The sequence below is a fragment of the Mycetomoellerius zeteki genome, unplaced genomic scaffold (assembly GCF_001594055.1).
Source record: "Mycetomoellerius zeteki isolate Tzet28-1 unplaced genomic scaffold, Tzet1.0 scaffold311, whole genome shotgun sequence".
NCBI classification, from domain to species: Eukaryota; Metazoa; Arthropoda; class Insecta; order Hymenoptera; family Formicidae; genus Mycetomoellerius; species Mycetomoellerius zeteki.
In genome coordinates, this window is record NW_017257296.1 from 798,002 (window position 1) to 813,417 (window position 15,416).

Sequence of the window (15,416 nt, forward strand, 5' to 3'; positions counted from 1 at the left end):
AATTAATCATTGTTAAGAGAAATACGTTCACGACATGTACGATTCGTAGCTTAAATGCGAAGCATTAAAAGTCCATTTTTTATTTGAACTTTGAATGAAAACCCGGAAGTTTGTAGAATGTCGATTTTATCGAAAACGTCTCTCTGTTCTAATTTTAAATAAACTTTAAAAGAATTTGTATTTGAAGCTTAATCTTCTTTTCTTTCTGCTTCTTCTTTTTTTCTTTTTGCTCTAAGAACAATAACTGCAAGTTGACATCTTAGTATTTTTAGAATTAATATTTATCCACAACACATTCATATGTACTAGTAGAACATTTCTTCGGGACCCGGGGAAAAGCTAACAGACGCGCGTTCCGCGTAGTACAGATTTACGTGAAAAAATCATGCCGAAGTTAAAGGAAGCCATCTCGCCCGGAGCAAATCGTATCATTCACTCATACATAACGCATGTCAAGGCAAATGTGTCTCGAAGAAAGTGTAAAAGGAGCTGCTATGAGAGAAGAGATAAGATCGCGAACAAGGTCGCGAATATGTGTATCAGTATATGCATATGCGAGGGATACAGACAGTGCAAAAGAGGGTGTGCGGGAGGGAGAGGCAACCCGTGTGGGTTCTGTCTTCTTCACAGGTCATCGGAGATCTACCGTCGCTGCGCAATCTCGGGCCATCGACAAGCCTTCGCGAGGAGGTCGGTCGATGTTGAGATCGCCGCTACCTCAACCACTTCAGAATCACTGGAGAGCAACGCCATCGATGCAGAGATACTTGCAGTAGCCAACAGGCCTCGTAGCACGAGGGGCTCGCAAAAATGAAGTAACGTACGCGCAGTCATGGAGTTATATTCTTCTCTACGCAAAATCAAGAGGTACTCCCGTCATTAATCGATATGGATGGTAACCTCTGGTACTGTCATCTGCACACAAGACACGCTAACACACACATGTATATACACACATACGCCAAATTCTCACAAATTGTATTGGGAACTCGGCACGGTACCTTGAAGCATTCATTTGTAGTCAACTCCCATGTGCTTTTGGAACTTCATTTTTGAAGACGTTACACGTTTCGTACAGTTCTTTATCATCCAAAATGACAATTATCCATAATGCAATAATTATTATTTCTTTTTTAAATGAAACTTTAATTCGCGGTTAGGTAATTAACACTAGAACCATCCATGGTGCCATTTTGGCTCCGTTAATCGTTCCAATTTTGTTCTTGTATTATAAATATATATAATATAAAATATTGAAAATATGTGAATATAATACAAATAATCTAATGATACAAATGATATAATATCAAAATAATTCTTTATTAACTGAAAACAAAGATAGGAAATTATCAAATTGGCATCTTGGATAATTCTATCGGGATACCATCGGCGGTTCTAATGTTAATCAGAAACGTGGATCGAAAAGATTCTAAATTTTATAGTTTGACTTTTATAAGAATAAATAACATGATCGTATTTATATTCAAAACTTTACGATTGTTATTTTGTATTCCAAATTATTTGTGGTAAATTACGGATTATTTAAATTGTTTGCAAAATTACTTAGTTGTCTAGAAAATGTTACTAATTTACATGTAGTTTTAAAAGTCTCTTTTTTGAAATTCTCGGAAGCGGTTTTTGTTAAAAATAACAGAGACCTCGCAGCACGCCGCCGTTTGCATCTTGTCAATTATTCATTCCGTGTACACGATAGATTTTCGAATCTATTTGAATTCTCTGAGGGATTTCGATTTTTAGAACCACGTTTCGGCTCTCGAGATGAGTTTTAGAAGCATTTTGCGGATTTTCAACAACGAGTGAATTATTCAAGAATGTCTCTCGACCCGCGCACGTATAAGTAACTGAGATTTGATATTATTTCCATCACTATATCCACACTATATCACAACTGATCACCGATGTAAAACGAAGGGACGTAAAATTTACGAGGACATAGAACTTCCGCTAAGTAAATGTACGAACTGCAATAAATTTTATGTGGAAATAAGCATCGCGCTTTATTAAATTCAAAGGCAATGGTATGGGTTCGCGTACAAGATTATCGACTTTGTAGCCTTAAAAAATTCACGGAAATTCCGATTCAGGATAAATTTAGTAACAAGGTGACATTCTCATAAAGTGACATAAGAGGAACTATGAAAACTAAATGTGCTTTTCTAAAAAATTGCAAATATTTATTATATATTTGTTACACATTTCAGTGTAATAGAATTTTATAAAATTTTATAAACTAGACAAGTGCGTACTACTTGCATCAGTTAAATAAAGTGCAACTGAGTAATAAATGGCAATTTATAAATAACGATGCATTTGTGTATAAAACTCTAGAGGATCGATTACACAGTTCAACATTTTTTTGAGAAACCTGAATAAACGAAGCGTTTTCCGATGTAATTTTATTCGCTGAAAACAAATCCGGCTTTGTAATTGGATAAACTTACAATATGTCAAGTTTTCGAAAAAAATTAAAGTTAAATGTGCTCAAATTGGCGTTTTTGGCATATTTACTATTTTTTTGTACCTAAAATAAATTTTTTTTTCAATTTTATTTACGCCACTTTATAGTGCTATCTTTTACCTATAAAATAAATTTATATTTATTGTGGTATGATTTTTTTTCATACGCATAATTAGCATATGAAGATCGCGAAATTGCCGTCGCGCACACAAGTTACCTAAATCTGCAAATGCTACACTGCAGAAGGGTTAAAACTATCATGACTCGGTGAAAAATAGTAATTATATTTGAAAGCGCCGCTGGCAGAGCTCCTAGTTTTCAGACGACCATGAATATTACGAGTAGTGGGAGATTAGAAGGGGTTTAGGTGACTTGTGTGCGCAATAGCAATGCCGCAATCTTCACATGCTAATTATGCATATGAAAAAAATCGTACCATAATGAATATAAATTTATTTTATAGGTAAAAGATAGCACTTTATGGCTGCGGTCCACTTGACGCTACAAACGCTTCGAAACGTTTGAGCGACCAATCAGAACAAAGAATTTTACGAATTGACTAATCAAAGAATGCTTCGCGATCTTCATATTCTAATTATGCATATGAAAAAAAATCGTACCACAATAAATATAAATTTATTTTATAGGTAAAAGATAGCACTTTAAAGTGGCGTAAATAAAATTGAAAAAAAAATTTATTTTAGCCACAAAAAAATGATAAATATGCCAAAAACGCCAATTTGGGCACATTTAACCTTAATTTTTTTGAAAACCTGATGTGTTAGGCCAATTCCAAGGCCAGTTTCGTCCTACATCGAAAAACGCTTTGTTTATTCAGGTTCCAAAAAAGGTCTATTTTTGTATAATTATGTTATCGACGTACGGTTTCGAATTTACAATTTAATATTGTCCTAAAGTACATCAGCGTTAACATTTTAAAATGATGGAGACTTGGGTAAGTCTTGAGTAAAGGGCTCGAGTGATCCGATCGTTTTACCTCGTGAACGTCACCCTGCATTCAACAAGAAATCGCACAAAAGTACTGACTACCTCTCTCTCGTCTCACTGCAACTCTATCCTATCTCTTTCACCACACTCTCCGCTCTCTCCTACTCTATTACTGTACTCAAATTACTGTACGACTCGTGTTCTACCCTGTATTAGATTAGCTGACAGGTGACCGCCGTATCTATTCTCTGATATTCAACGATATTTTGAAATTTCAGACATTAATAATCTCACGAACTTGATCGTCTGTTCGGCGGCTTTATTCGCTGATTAACGATTCGCTTATTACCCGCAATTTGCAAGTAAAATTCACGAACTTTTGCGGATACTCTTACTCGTGGACAACGAGGTATCTCAATTACCGTGCAAGTTTCTGGGTAATAAATCATTAATATGGAATTTAAATGAACGAAAATTGTTGGCGATGTAAGAAGCACCTGACCGCGAGAGAAATCGAACAATTCATATGATACTGAAAGAGCAGAGTTTGTGCATTTAGCGCTCTGATTGATACACATGTATCGATAACACGGCTCATTTTTTCCAGACGAGCGACTGATCTTGGTTAATCTACGCCGCGAATGAAATATCCTCCCCTATTAGCATCATGTACGATTTAGAACGAGCTATCCTGCGCAGTAATCGTTTTACGTTACCAATACTGGTATCTGTGAATTGTTAACCATCGTTCACACCTCGAAATCTCAAATGCTTTAATTTTATTTTCTCTTTTCTTATTGAAAGCTGTCGATAAATATCGATTGAAAGTTACTCATCTCCTAATGATATTCTGATAGACTCTTTCTTTTTAGGATACTTTTCTGTGAATTTCAGTTAACATTTAAATTTTCATAAATAAGACGGTTATTCTAACTCGATAATAATCACTTTAAAATACATTCCGACACACACACACACACACACACACACACACACGCGCGCGCGCGCGCGCGCACAGACACCCAAGTATTGCGGAAATTGTGAACCAGGAAAGAGTAAGTAAAAAACGAATTAAATTTTGTTTTATGCGAGTCTTTGTTTTCGGAGAAAACAATCGACTTTAAATGTTCGTCGAATACCATATCTTGATTTAATAGATCTTGCTAAAGACTATTTATCCTGCTCATATTTATATTTATTATATTGAGTAATCGAGAACACACAATAAAACAAAATATTTACGCATGATGAATTTTATCATTTTACAAATTGTTGAAAATGTTACTCGAAAACAAGCAGAGATGAAAATAAATCTGAAAAATCATGCTGTTCTAGTTTAAAGTTATTACACGCACGACGACATTATACTTACCTTTACGACAGAACACTGTACATGAATGTTACATTAACGATTCAAGAGTGCATAGTAGTGTAATATAACGATCTTTAGTTTCATTACTGTCTGTATTTAACGTATACGATTTTTCAGTGTCTTTGTTTCTATCTCTGTTTGTCTATCTTTTGTTCGTCTGTCTGTTTGTTTGTTTGTCAGTCTGTCTGTCTATCTGCCTCCTATCCATCTCACACTCTAGCTAACTGATCTGAATTTCGATTTCCGCTCATTTCTTATTTCAAGCAAGAACTATCTATCTTACATAGAACTTAGAGAATACAACGAATGTATTCGATTTTCCTGAAAAGAAAAGAAAAAGAGAATGATGTGTTTCTTTCGTTTCACTGGGTTTGAAGAATGGAACGAATAGTAGGTCTTATATACCTATATACCTTCGTGTGTGTTTGCTAGATAAATAGATCATAGCGAAAACTGCGGAACGATGCGTCTTGTGATGTATTTTCTACGCGATTTCTGCGTGACGTCGCGCAGAGAAGCTCATACATGCGTGAAATTTGCGAGGAACTCGGTGTCGTTCGCAGTCACGCAGAATCCCGATTAAAAATCACGTGCGTCGTGCGATCGTATTTTTTTCGGAGCGATATGCACGCGTACGATGACATACGCGTGACTACGACGCGCAAGACTGGCGTGTTTCATCAAATATCGAACTAAATGCGAATTTGTCATCGCTCTTCAACGCGAACGGATTGATCGTGTCCATTAGTTGCAAACAAGTTGCGACAATAGACGCGGTTAATTTAGATTTGCTCAAATGGGAATTGGATGCATTCGTCAATAATATTGCATGTCTTCTCTAAGAATGACTCCGATTCTGAAAATCACGACATTTTCTAATTAATCAGTTTTTATAAACACGAGATTTAAAATAGTTTTTTCATAGACTTGAAATTTTGATAAATTGATCGAGTACGTATTATTATATTTTTGTATAGAAAAGGTATGGTGTTTCTGCAACAGCGTTATTTATCACGCAAATTGAAAACACCTTTATATTTTTGTTGACATATCTGCTCTAAATTTATTTGCGATGGAATAGTTACTTTTACGTTTATTTTCAATTTGAAGGTATTTTCTGTTGTTATCAAACGGTATATTTATTTTCATTTACTTGTAAATTATTGCGAAAGATAATAAAGGTAAAAATATGTTGGAGAGTATAATATAATTATCAGTTGCAGAGAACATATATATTTAAAAGCGTGATTAACGGGGAATTGATTTACATTCAATTTTCTTCTATACGGAGAGAATTTTCTTTTCAAATTTACCCTGAAAATATGGTAGTTGTGGTACAATACAATATTTTAAAGATTTTTACCATACATTTCCATACATTTTTACCATACATTTTTACCATACAGTAAAATTGATCAAATTTATTTTATACTTCATTGTAGTTTTATTAATGAATGAGAGAGATTTACATTAAAATTCTTCGAAATACAATGTTGTCCCACGCTTGTCATATTTTCAGGGTAAATTCAAAGAAAAAATTCTCTCCGTGTATAAAGTAAAGTATTGAAAGCAAAATTGCAATGATTATTTTTGCAGTTCTATTTCATTTGCATTTCTATGTTTGCAGTGACATTTCTTTATAAATAAAAATTCAAAGGTTCTGAAATACAATATATAATTAGTAAATTGCGATGTACAGCAATAAGTGATATACAGTAATAAGAATATAATATTTTTTTGTTACGTTTGAAGAGAATTAGTTATATAGTTACATTTGAAGAGAAAATACGATGTGAAAAGCGACAAATGTTAACTAAGAAAAAATTCTCTCCGTGTATAAAATAAAATATTGAAAGCAAAATTGCAGTGATTATTTTTGCAGTTCTATTTCATTTGCATTTCTATGTTTGCAGTGACATTTCTTTATAAATAAAAATTCAAAGGTTCTGAAATATATAATCAGTAAATTGCGATGTACAGCAATAAGTGATATACAGTAATAAGAATATAATATTTTTTTGTTACGTTTGAAGAGAATTAGTTATATAGTTACATTTGAAGAGAAAATACGATGTGAAAAGCAACAAATATTAACTTGCTCATTGATCTACTCTTTTTATTCAGATGCTAAACGATTTTACCCGTTATTGCCTTCATAAATCCGATACGCATCATAGAAACAAACTATTTCCGTCCGGATAAATTAATTTTTAAAGTACGTTCCTACTGGACGATACTCATATATCGCGTGGTTCACTTAATATTCGCAGATACACGCGAGAGACGTGTTATTATTTATTGAGCATCGACAATCGGTGCTTATCGGTTCCTCTCCTACGCAATGAAGGAATGGAAAAATAAGATTGTTGTGATATAGAATTTCGATCGATAGGAAAGGTATGACGTTTCTTCAATAGCGTTTTGTATCGCGCATTGAAAACACTTTTTTCATTTACCTATCATGTTTGACCTATTATGTTTAACTTTATCTTTTCGCGTACAGATTGCCTGATAATTCATAGGTTATTTCTAGGAATTATTTCTAGGAGGCTAATTCATAGAATAATTCAATGCTTACGATTAAATCTAATAAGCGCCTGACGTAAATTTGTCGCCGCAAATGAAAAATGCATAGCGTCAACATTTAAATAATACAAATTCTGCTTTTACACTGCATAATTTTATTGAATCTTCCTCTCCCTACGACAAGAAAAGTATATTTAATTAAGTACATCAGAAATATTCCAGACGAATGCTTACGTACTTATAATATTTGTAAGGGCGTTTTATTTTCACCGGGTCGATTTTTTCTCACCGAATGTTAATGTTTACTTAGATCGTAAAATTTATGCATTAATTTAAACAACTTTATTTGATCCAACGAACATATACGACGGAATTAGTATTTTTATTATTGAATTTTCTCTTGTATTCCTCTTACGTCCACCAGAACGGCGTTCTGAACTATCTGTAGTAAGACTTTATAGTTTACATGACGTCTATAGCTAGATTTTAGAACGCATAGAGTTAAGATGGTTTTACTCGTTCAACAGATGTCATAGTCTCGTTCGTATTATTTTTAACGGCTGCCTTTATACCGGTTTACGGAGTGTATCTTATGAAAGTAAATGAAATTGCGAATGATATTGATTTAATCATTTTATTATTTATCGGATAAAAGACAACGACGATACGATTAAAAGAGTGACGAGTCACAAAAATGGACTCGCCGTGTGCATGTCGTCTATACTGGTTGTAAATTCGAAAATTTTTCAAGCTTATGAGATTAGTGTTATGGATAAAGCTAAATTGACAGGGATTGGGTCGATTGAGCGTGAAAAATATCTGCGGGACTTATGTGCTATTTTCTCTTTTATCCTTGACTGGTGACCTATTTAACTTTCTGCCCGCAGAGCGAGGAGCAATCAACGGTGGATGAAACTACGTACAACCGTGCAGCTAACCTCGGCGATTCCGAAGAAGCCGCCGCTGAAACGTGAAGATTCATTCATGAGAAGGTTCTCCCCTCGGCAGGTACCAGAGAATCAAGAGACCCTTGATATCGCCGACGGCGAAGAGGAGAATGCGACCAACAGGACGGGTAGCCTGCGGCGCAGGCGACACCGTAGACTTCGGAAAACGTCCAAAACCGTGGTCAACCCCGATAAAAGTTTCTATTTTTATTGGCTGATGCTGGTGTCGGCCTGCGTCCTTTACAATCTCTGGGCGCTGATCGTCCGTCAGACTCTAATGGAGCTGCAGGGGCTGGCGCCCGGTACTTGGCTCGCCTGCGACTGCTTTACCGATCTCGTGTTTCTGCTGGATGTGGTGGTGCAGTTTCGCACCGGTTACTTGAAGCAGGGCCTAATGGTTTACAATAGTCGGAAGCTCGCCCGTCACTACTTTAGATCCAGGTCCTTCGTCATGGATTTGACGGCATTGTTGCCGCTCGATCTGCTCCAGATAAAATTCGGCTTCAATCCCATGCTAAGATTTCTCAGGTTCTTCAAAATCTACCGGCTGTACAATTTTTACTACATAATGGAGTCACGCACGGTTTATCCGAATGTCTGGCGCGTGGTGAATCTCATTCACATACTGCTCCTACTGGCGCACTGGTTCGGCTGCTTTTACTACATGCTGAGCGAGTACGAGGACTTCCAAGGTGACTGGGTATACCCATATCGGCCCGGCGAGTATTCTAGCCTGACCAGGAGGTATCTCGGCTCTGTTTACTGGTCCACCCTGACACTGACGACCATTGGTGATCTGCCCACGCCGGAGACCAACATTGAGTGAGTGACATAATCTCTACCGAACATGTACAACACTACTTTTGCTCCTCGTTATCCTCTTCCGTTTTTCTTCTTTTTTTCTTTTTATCGTACCACGTGCGCGTCTTACGCTCGTACGCGCGCCCGATCTCGTCATGACGAAACTTAAGAGACAGTCGATACATCGTGCCTTCTTCCGGACTTTCTACTTGGACCAAGAATTATTGACGAGAGAATTTGTATACGTAAAGATTTTGAAAGTTCTAAAATTTTGCTGGATATACAATCTAAAAATAATTTTATTGACTATCAAGATAATTATATTAGAAACTAAAATTTATGAGCATATTGAAAAAAATTTTGATATTTTAACAATCGATTTGAGTTTTCAACAAAATTAGTTTGATGGTCCAACAAAATTATTTTCAGATCTGTATCTAGCAAAATTTTAGATCTTTCAAGAAAATCATTCTTTCCGTGAGCATATCAAATTACTAATATAACGAGGTATCGAAATATCGTGTGACGTTTAATCTAAATAAGTACACATATTATATTTTTGGACAAATAATACACGGTATAAGTATAGGGAAACTGATTATCTCGAAAATTAACTATACAAAGAACCCTTTTGTGTAATTTTCAGTTATAAAGTTATAATAAACATAGCTCGCAAATTCTTCCTTGCAAAGTTACCGACAAACTTTGCCACGCGAGAATATATTTCTCGAGTGTTACGTTATTTCTTATAAGATATGACCGGACTTCTTATCTCCTTAACAACAATTACGCTTTCCAAGAAACACGAAAGAATTCTGGAAATCTGACTTTCTCAAGTTATCGCAATCTTTCCAAAAGTGGATGAGATTATTGAACCCTTTATATATTTTTACAACAATATCGTCTCTTCAACTGTTTTACGTTCATATCGATTTTCGTTCATATCGATAACCGCACAACAGTTAAATGCAAAAATGGTCTCGTCTTTTGAAAAACGAGAGAAGATAAATAAATCTTATCTTTTTTTAAAATTGATTTTTTTAAATTCCTTCAAATATAGGAAAACCTTTTGCTAAACCCTTCGTAGATTTTTATATTGATGCCGGTATATATTGTAGATTCTGAGATACTTCGATCAATCTCGAAGTCTTTACGCCAATCGTGAAAGTTCAGCTTGCATTCCCACTGGACGTTATGACATCCTAAAAACTGATGGCTCCTTCAGACTGTAATATGGATCAACAGGTAGCCGGTATAATCTCATTTACGACATTCGTCCTTGAATCGCGCGATTTGCGATCTACTAAGCTGTCGCACAATAAAGACTACGTTTACACGGCTCGATTTACGCCGAAGATAACATCGATGAAATAATTATGTTAGATGACCAATCATAGCTGTTCCTCTGAAGAATGGAATGATTGTGATTGGCCAGTTTCATAACATCAATGTTATAATTTCGGCATATATTGAATTGTGTAAACGTACTTAAGATACAATAAAGCCGCGTACGCAGTGTAAAACCAAAGAAATTTCATGAATAAGAAAGACACTATCCAGTCAGACGTATCTTAAAATGATTGTTATTTACAATTAAGACATTACTTTCATCGAATTATTAGAGAAGACAGAAATTATTAAATTATTAAAACAGAAATTATTATAAAAAATTTAAAAAACCTATGTCCACAAATGTCATAAATGTTACAAATTATTTATATTGATATCTACCTTCGAAGTTTCATGTAGTACAGGCAAATCTGCAGACAAGTGTAGTAAACGTGTTACATTTGCTCTGATTTCAATGAATGTCATAAATTAATGCTCGAACATTCCAATATCGACGGGATATTAGCACCTCGCGAGAGAATCGCCGTTAGCTCAATAATTATGCTTACTTTACCCCCCCCCCCCCCCCCCCCTTTCCCACCCGTTGGTTTACGTATTTTCGAAAGAGCGCGTCGCATTCATCGAGAAATATAATACACATTATTGGAACTAGGAATGCACGATACCGGATCGATATAATGAGTATCGATACTTTTGTCCGATATCCAATATTTTGTTATGGGGGTTCGATATATCGACGTATCGATAGTTTTGGGGAGTATCGAAGCGACCATCTTGAGATTGTCAACCCTCGCGGCCGATTTGCTTATGTGAACTTTTGTCAATTTCTCTACTCTCGGTTTCATCACTTTTGTTATTTGTATTTCCTAACATAGACCAAGTTTCCACCGAGGGTTAGAGTTGGGTCAGAGATAAGAAGGTCGAACATTCCCCTCAGTGTTGCCAGTATGGACGATTTATCGCAAATTGGGCTACTTTAAAGACCGATTTGCGACTGAAATTCGAAATTTGCGATTTGTGACTTTTTGGGCTACTAATAATAACAGGCGAATTGGGCTATCTCTATTTATTTTGTAAAAAATTACTTTTAGTACGGCAATCTCGAAAAATATAATTTTATACTAGTGTATTCAGAACTACTCACTGAGCCGGGCGGGCGCAATGAGTTCTTTCTTCTGATTGGCATATTCTGTTAGATCCTAAAATATAGACCAATCAAATGAAAGAGCTCACTGGACACTCAATCAGCCGTTGTCGTTCTGAATGCACCCATCGAGATCTGAAATTGACTTTGGAGACTTCTAGCAGACTGCTTCTAGTTCTGTGGTGAGAGTGCAAAACATCTAGCTATGTTCTGATATTCGCTGCCAGTACTAAAAATCTATAATATATGTATATTATAGATTTTCAGTATTAGCAGTGAATATCGAAATATAACTCTAGAGAATCTAGAAAATCTAGAAAATTTAGATAATTTGGGCTACCAACTACTAAGAGCCATGAATTAGGCGATTTGGGCTACCACGAGCCATGAATTAGGCGACATTATTTTTTAAAATACTGGCAACATTGATTCCCCTGTCTTTCGACTGTAACAGGGGAATACTCGACTGTGATTGGTCAGTTCTTGTACTCTGACTCAACTCTAACCCTCGGTGGAAATCTAGTCATAGAATGTCCGCAAAAAGAAGCCCATTGTGGCAATATTTTATAAAAGATACGACTATGATAGAAGAGACTTGCAAAACCTGTTTAAAAGATATCCGAACAAGTGGAAACTGACAGTCCAAAATCTATAACCGCAAAATGCTGCCGCGCATTACCGCCCTCTGAAGAAGTGGATGTTAACTGCACAATAATATCCACCTTTTTGTGGTGCTCCTGATGGAAATAAATCGCTGAAATCATTGGGTGCATTCAGTACTACAACCGCTCAGTGAGTGGTTGTACATAGTACTGAATGTAATCATTGAAATCTCTATTCATTTGATAGATTTTAGTTATTTTAATGATTTCAATTATCTATGGCTCGATCTCACCAACTCCGATTAAGTAGAGTCCTAGATTTATCAGAGAGGCGCAACCGGCTTAAGTCAGTATAACAAAGGTACTAGGAAGAGTATTAAACATGGTTGACATGCTATGAAACTGCCTTTAAACTGTCAAACAAGATAAGACAAAGTAATATAAAATTATATTTAAGTGAATCGTATCAATTCTTTAGAGGGAATATTTATGTATTAATAAGTCAGTTGATTAATTGTCATTATAATCGCTTTTGCGTATCACCATAACTTCTTAATTTGCACTGCTATTAACGGAGTAAAACTTTACTCGATGGTAAAGATTCTCGATAAAATTATTCCTGAAATTAAAAAAAATATTGCATTACTCAGATAAATAATTCTGTATGATACGTAAAAGAATTTCATATGGTTTTTTTAATCTATGGAGTATTCCAACTGTTTAAAATGAAGTAATTTTAAAGTCATTTGTGATTGCTTGTTTGGAAATTAAAACAGAAATGTTTGAAGATAAGATATTGTATAATTGCAGGTACGATTGCAGTATTATGTTCTTACATTCAAGACCATTGAAAAAAGTGATAATTATGAAGCATATATATCTACTGTTAACGAATAAGTAATCAGGCTTTCTGTATAATATCAGTAATTTAGTCAGCACACACAATTTGTCAGCATGGATGCTGTTCAAGAGCAAGAATGAGATAGAGTGAGATAGAATGTATAGGATAAAATGAAATAGAAATATGTTACTAGTATTATAAATGGTTGTCAAGTCATGATTGCAACAGCGAATCAGAATACATAACACCGGTTGCGCCTCTCTGATAAATCTAGGACTCTACGATTAAGTTAATCGGTCGATTAAATTTCAGTATTGTCAATTGCAAGACTGAAAACATAATCTAATTTTTTGGCAATTATGAAGAATGATGTGACAATAATAGCACAGGTCCATATTAATGGCAAATTTCTCAAATGCAAAAAAGCCATGCGAGTCAAGCACGTAAGTTCTTGGCGCTTCGCCAGAAAAAAGATGTTTTTAAATCTTGCAGTTGGCAATATTTAATCGGCCGATTAATTTAATCGGAGTTGGAGAGACCGGGCCGCCTATTTCCACCAGGAGCACAGCAAAAAGATGGACATTATTATGTAGTTAACATCCACTTCTTCAGAGGGCGGTAGTGCGCGACATTTTGCGGGTTACAGGTTTTGGACCAGTTTACCAGAAATTACAGTATCGGCACATCGATACTGAGGTATTGATACTTTCGAGCCCGATACTGAGGGATTGATAGTTTGGTCTGCGATACGGATCGAGCATTCTTCATCTCGCGTAAGTCGGATTCAAATTCTTGTATACCATTTAGATGCAAACAGGGTGTTATACGAACACCCCGTCTGTCATTGTGCAGTTGTTCGTTATGCAACGGTATCTCCCTCATGGCGTCGTAAATTTCGTGGGCGTTGAATCCGGAAACGGACATTACCAATCCTGGAATTAACATGTCCTACAATTGAATCTCGATCGGCTTTGCAAAATGTTTCGGCGTTAAGTAAGTCAAAGATATTCATTTAATTTAATTACAGATTATGGAGACAGAAACATATTTGCGGAGATGTAATGGATACAAAGCATATTCTTCGCATGCCTGATTTAGACGATCTACAATTCAGAATTCAGAATAGAATTCTGTTTATAAATTTATGCGCTGTAATTCAAAAACCATTTGAAGAATTAAAATGCACACATAAATGTATTAAATTATGCACATATATTAATACGCGGCATATAAAATTATACGTAGAACTCTTATCTTCAATTCTGATGGGAATTATAGATCGTTTAAAGTAGGCTCTAGTTTTGCGAGTGTTGAATTTAAAAAAAAAAGATCCTCATTTTACAAGAATCGAGTGGAACGTAAATACAAAACGTGGGATTAACATGAAAATCCTGACATGAAAGTCCTTGAGCTCGAAATAATGTATTCTCGCGTTTTGATGTGTCACAAGCGGTATGCGACCGCTATGCAGAACACATTTCAGTAATGTCGTACAATTTAACATCTGTAACATAATTAGTATCTTGAATCAACTTATACAAATTAATTATCGGCTAATCGGCGCTAAATCGATTAACAAAGTATCCATTACACCATGCAGAATATGCAACGTATCACATACGATCGGACTTAAATGGTGTTGCAACGCTTAGCGTTTTGTCATATTATCGTGTGCGTTACGTTTAATCAGATTAAATGCTGATCATGTTGAAACGAGATCAGCAAAACCGATTGATCAATGATCGATCGTCCCGTTCCACACTATCGCCGTCGTCGACACGGATTTCTCTCCGTTCGACTCCGAATGATCATGAAACGACAGTCGTCCACATCAATTTTCCGCATCGCCACGTTTGCTCGACGGTGATAAACGTGCAAGTCTCTCACAGTCGAATTGTTAAATTGTCGTTGAAATATGTACAGGGTTCGCAAAATCGACATCCATCTTGGAAAACATCAAATGTGACTGTGAACACGTTTGATTTATGAAATAATCGAAGTACAAGCAAGTCAATTTCCGTGTATCTTTTACAACAACCCGTTCTCGCTGAAATTTTATTTTTCTCGGTTTGCGTTCCGCGTGCGTTGATTCAGCGCGTGGTACGCGGGATTCAATGCCGGCGGTTCCATTGCTTCTCCTAAGTTAGTCTCTTAGTGAACTTAGATGCTTAGGAATTAGACTCGTGAAGCGGCCTTGTTGTTGTGTTGGCAGAACAGCGAGCGGCAATCCCCGGAGCCTCATTCGTCGCGGCCGACTGTCCCGGCTTCTGCGGATCAAGCATAATGGAGGGTATCTGTATCGTTTCTAAAATAAAAAAACGATGAAAGAACGGGAATAGAAAGAGAAAACGAATGGGAGTAAGAGAGAAAGGCGGGAGAAAATGGGATTGCGAGAGACGGAAGAGC

The 15,416-nt window shown here is 36.0% G+C and overlaps 1 protein-coding gene across 1 annotated transcript; it reads left to right on the forward strand.

The window, feature by feature from the left end:
- Positions 1–832: 832 nt before the first annotated feature.
- On the forward strand, positions 833–15,319 carry LOC108724829 (cyclic nucleotide-gated cation channel alpha-3-like). Its single transcript, XM_018451486.1, has 3 exons — positions 833–867; positions 8,213–9,094; positions 15,223–15,319. The coding sequence occupies exons 1-3, from the start codon at positions 833–835 to the stop codon at positions 15,317–15,319; spliced, it is 1,014 nt and encodes a 337-aa protein (XP_018306988.1).
- Positions 15,320–15,416: the final 97 nt, after the last annotated feature.

Excerpts from the sequence above, each read along its gene's own strand:
- LOC108724829 (XM_018451486.1), top strand. The coding sequence starts at position 833 with ATGGAGTTATATTCTTCTCTACGCAAAATCAAGAG. Across the intron at positions 868-8,212 it reads TCTCTACGCAAAATCAAGAG|AGCGAGGAGCAATCAACGGT; the intron begins GTACTCCCGTCA and ends TTCTGCCCGCAG. Across the intron at positions 9,095-15,222 it reads ACGCCGGAGACCAACATTGA|AACAGCGAGCGGCAATCCCC; the intron begins GTGAGTGACATA and ends TTGTGTTGGCAG.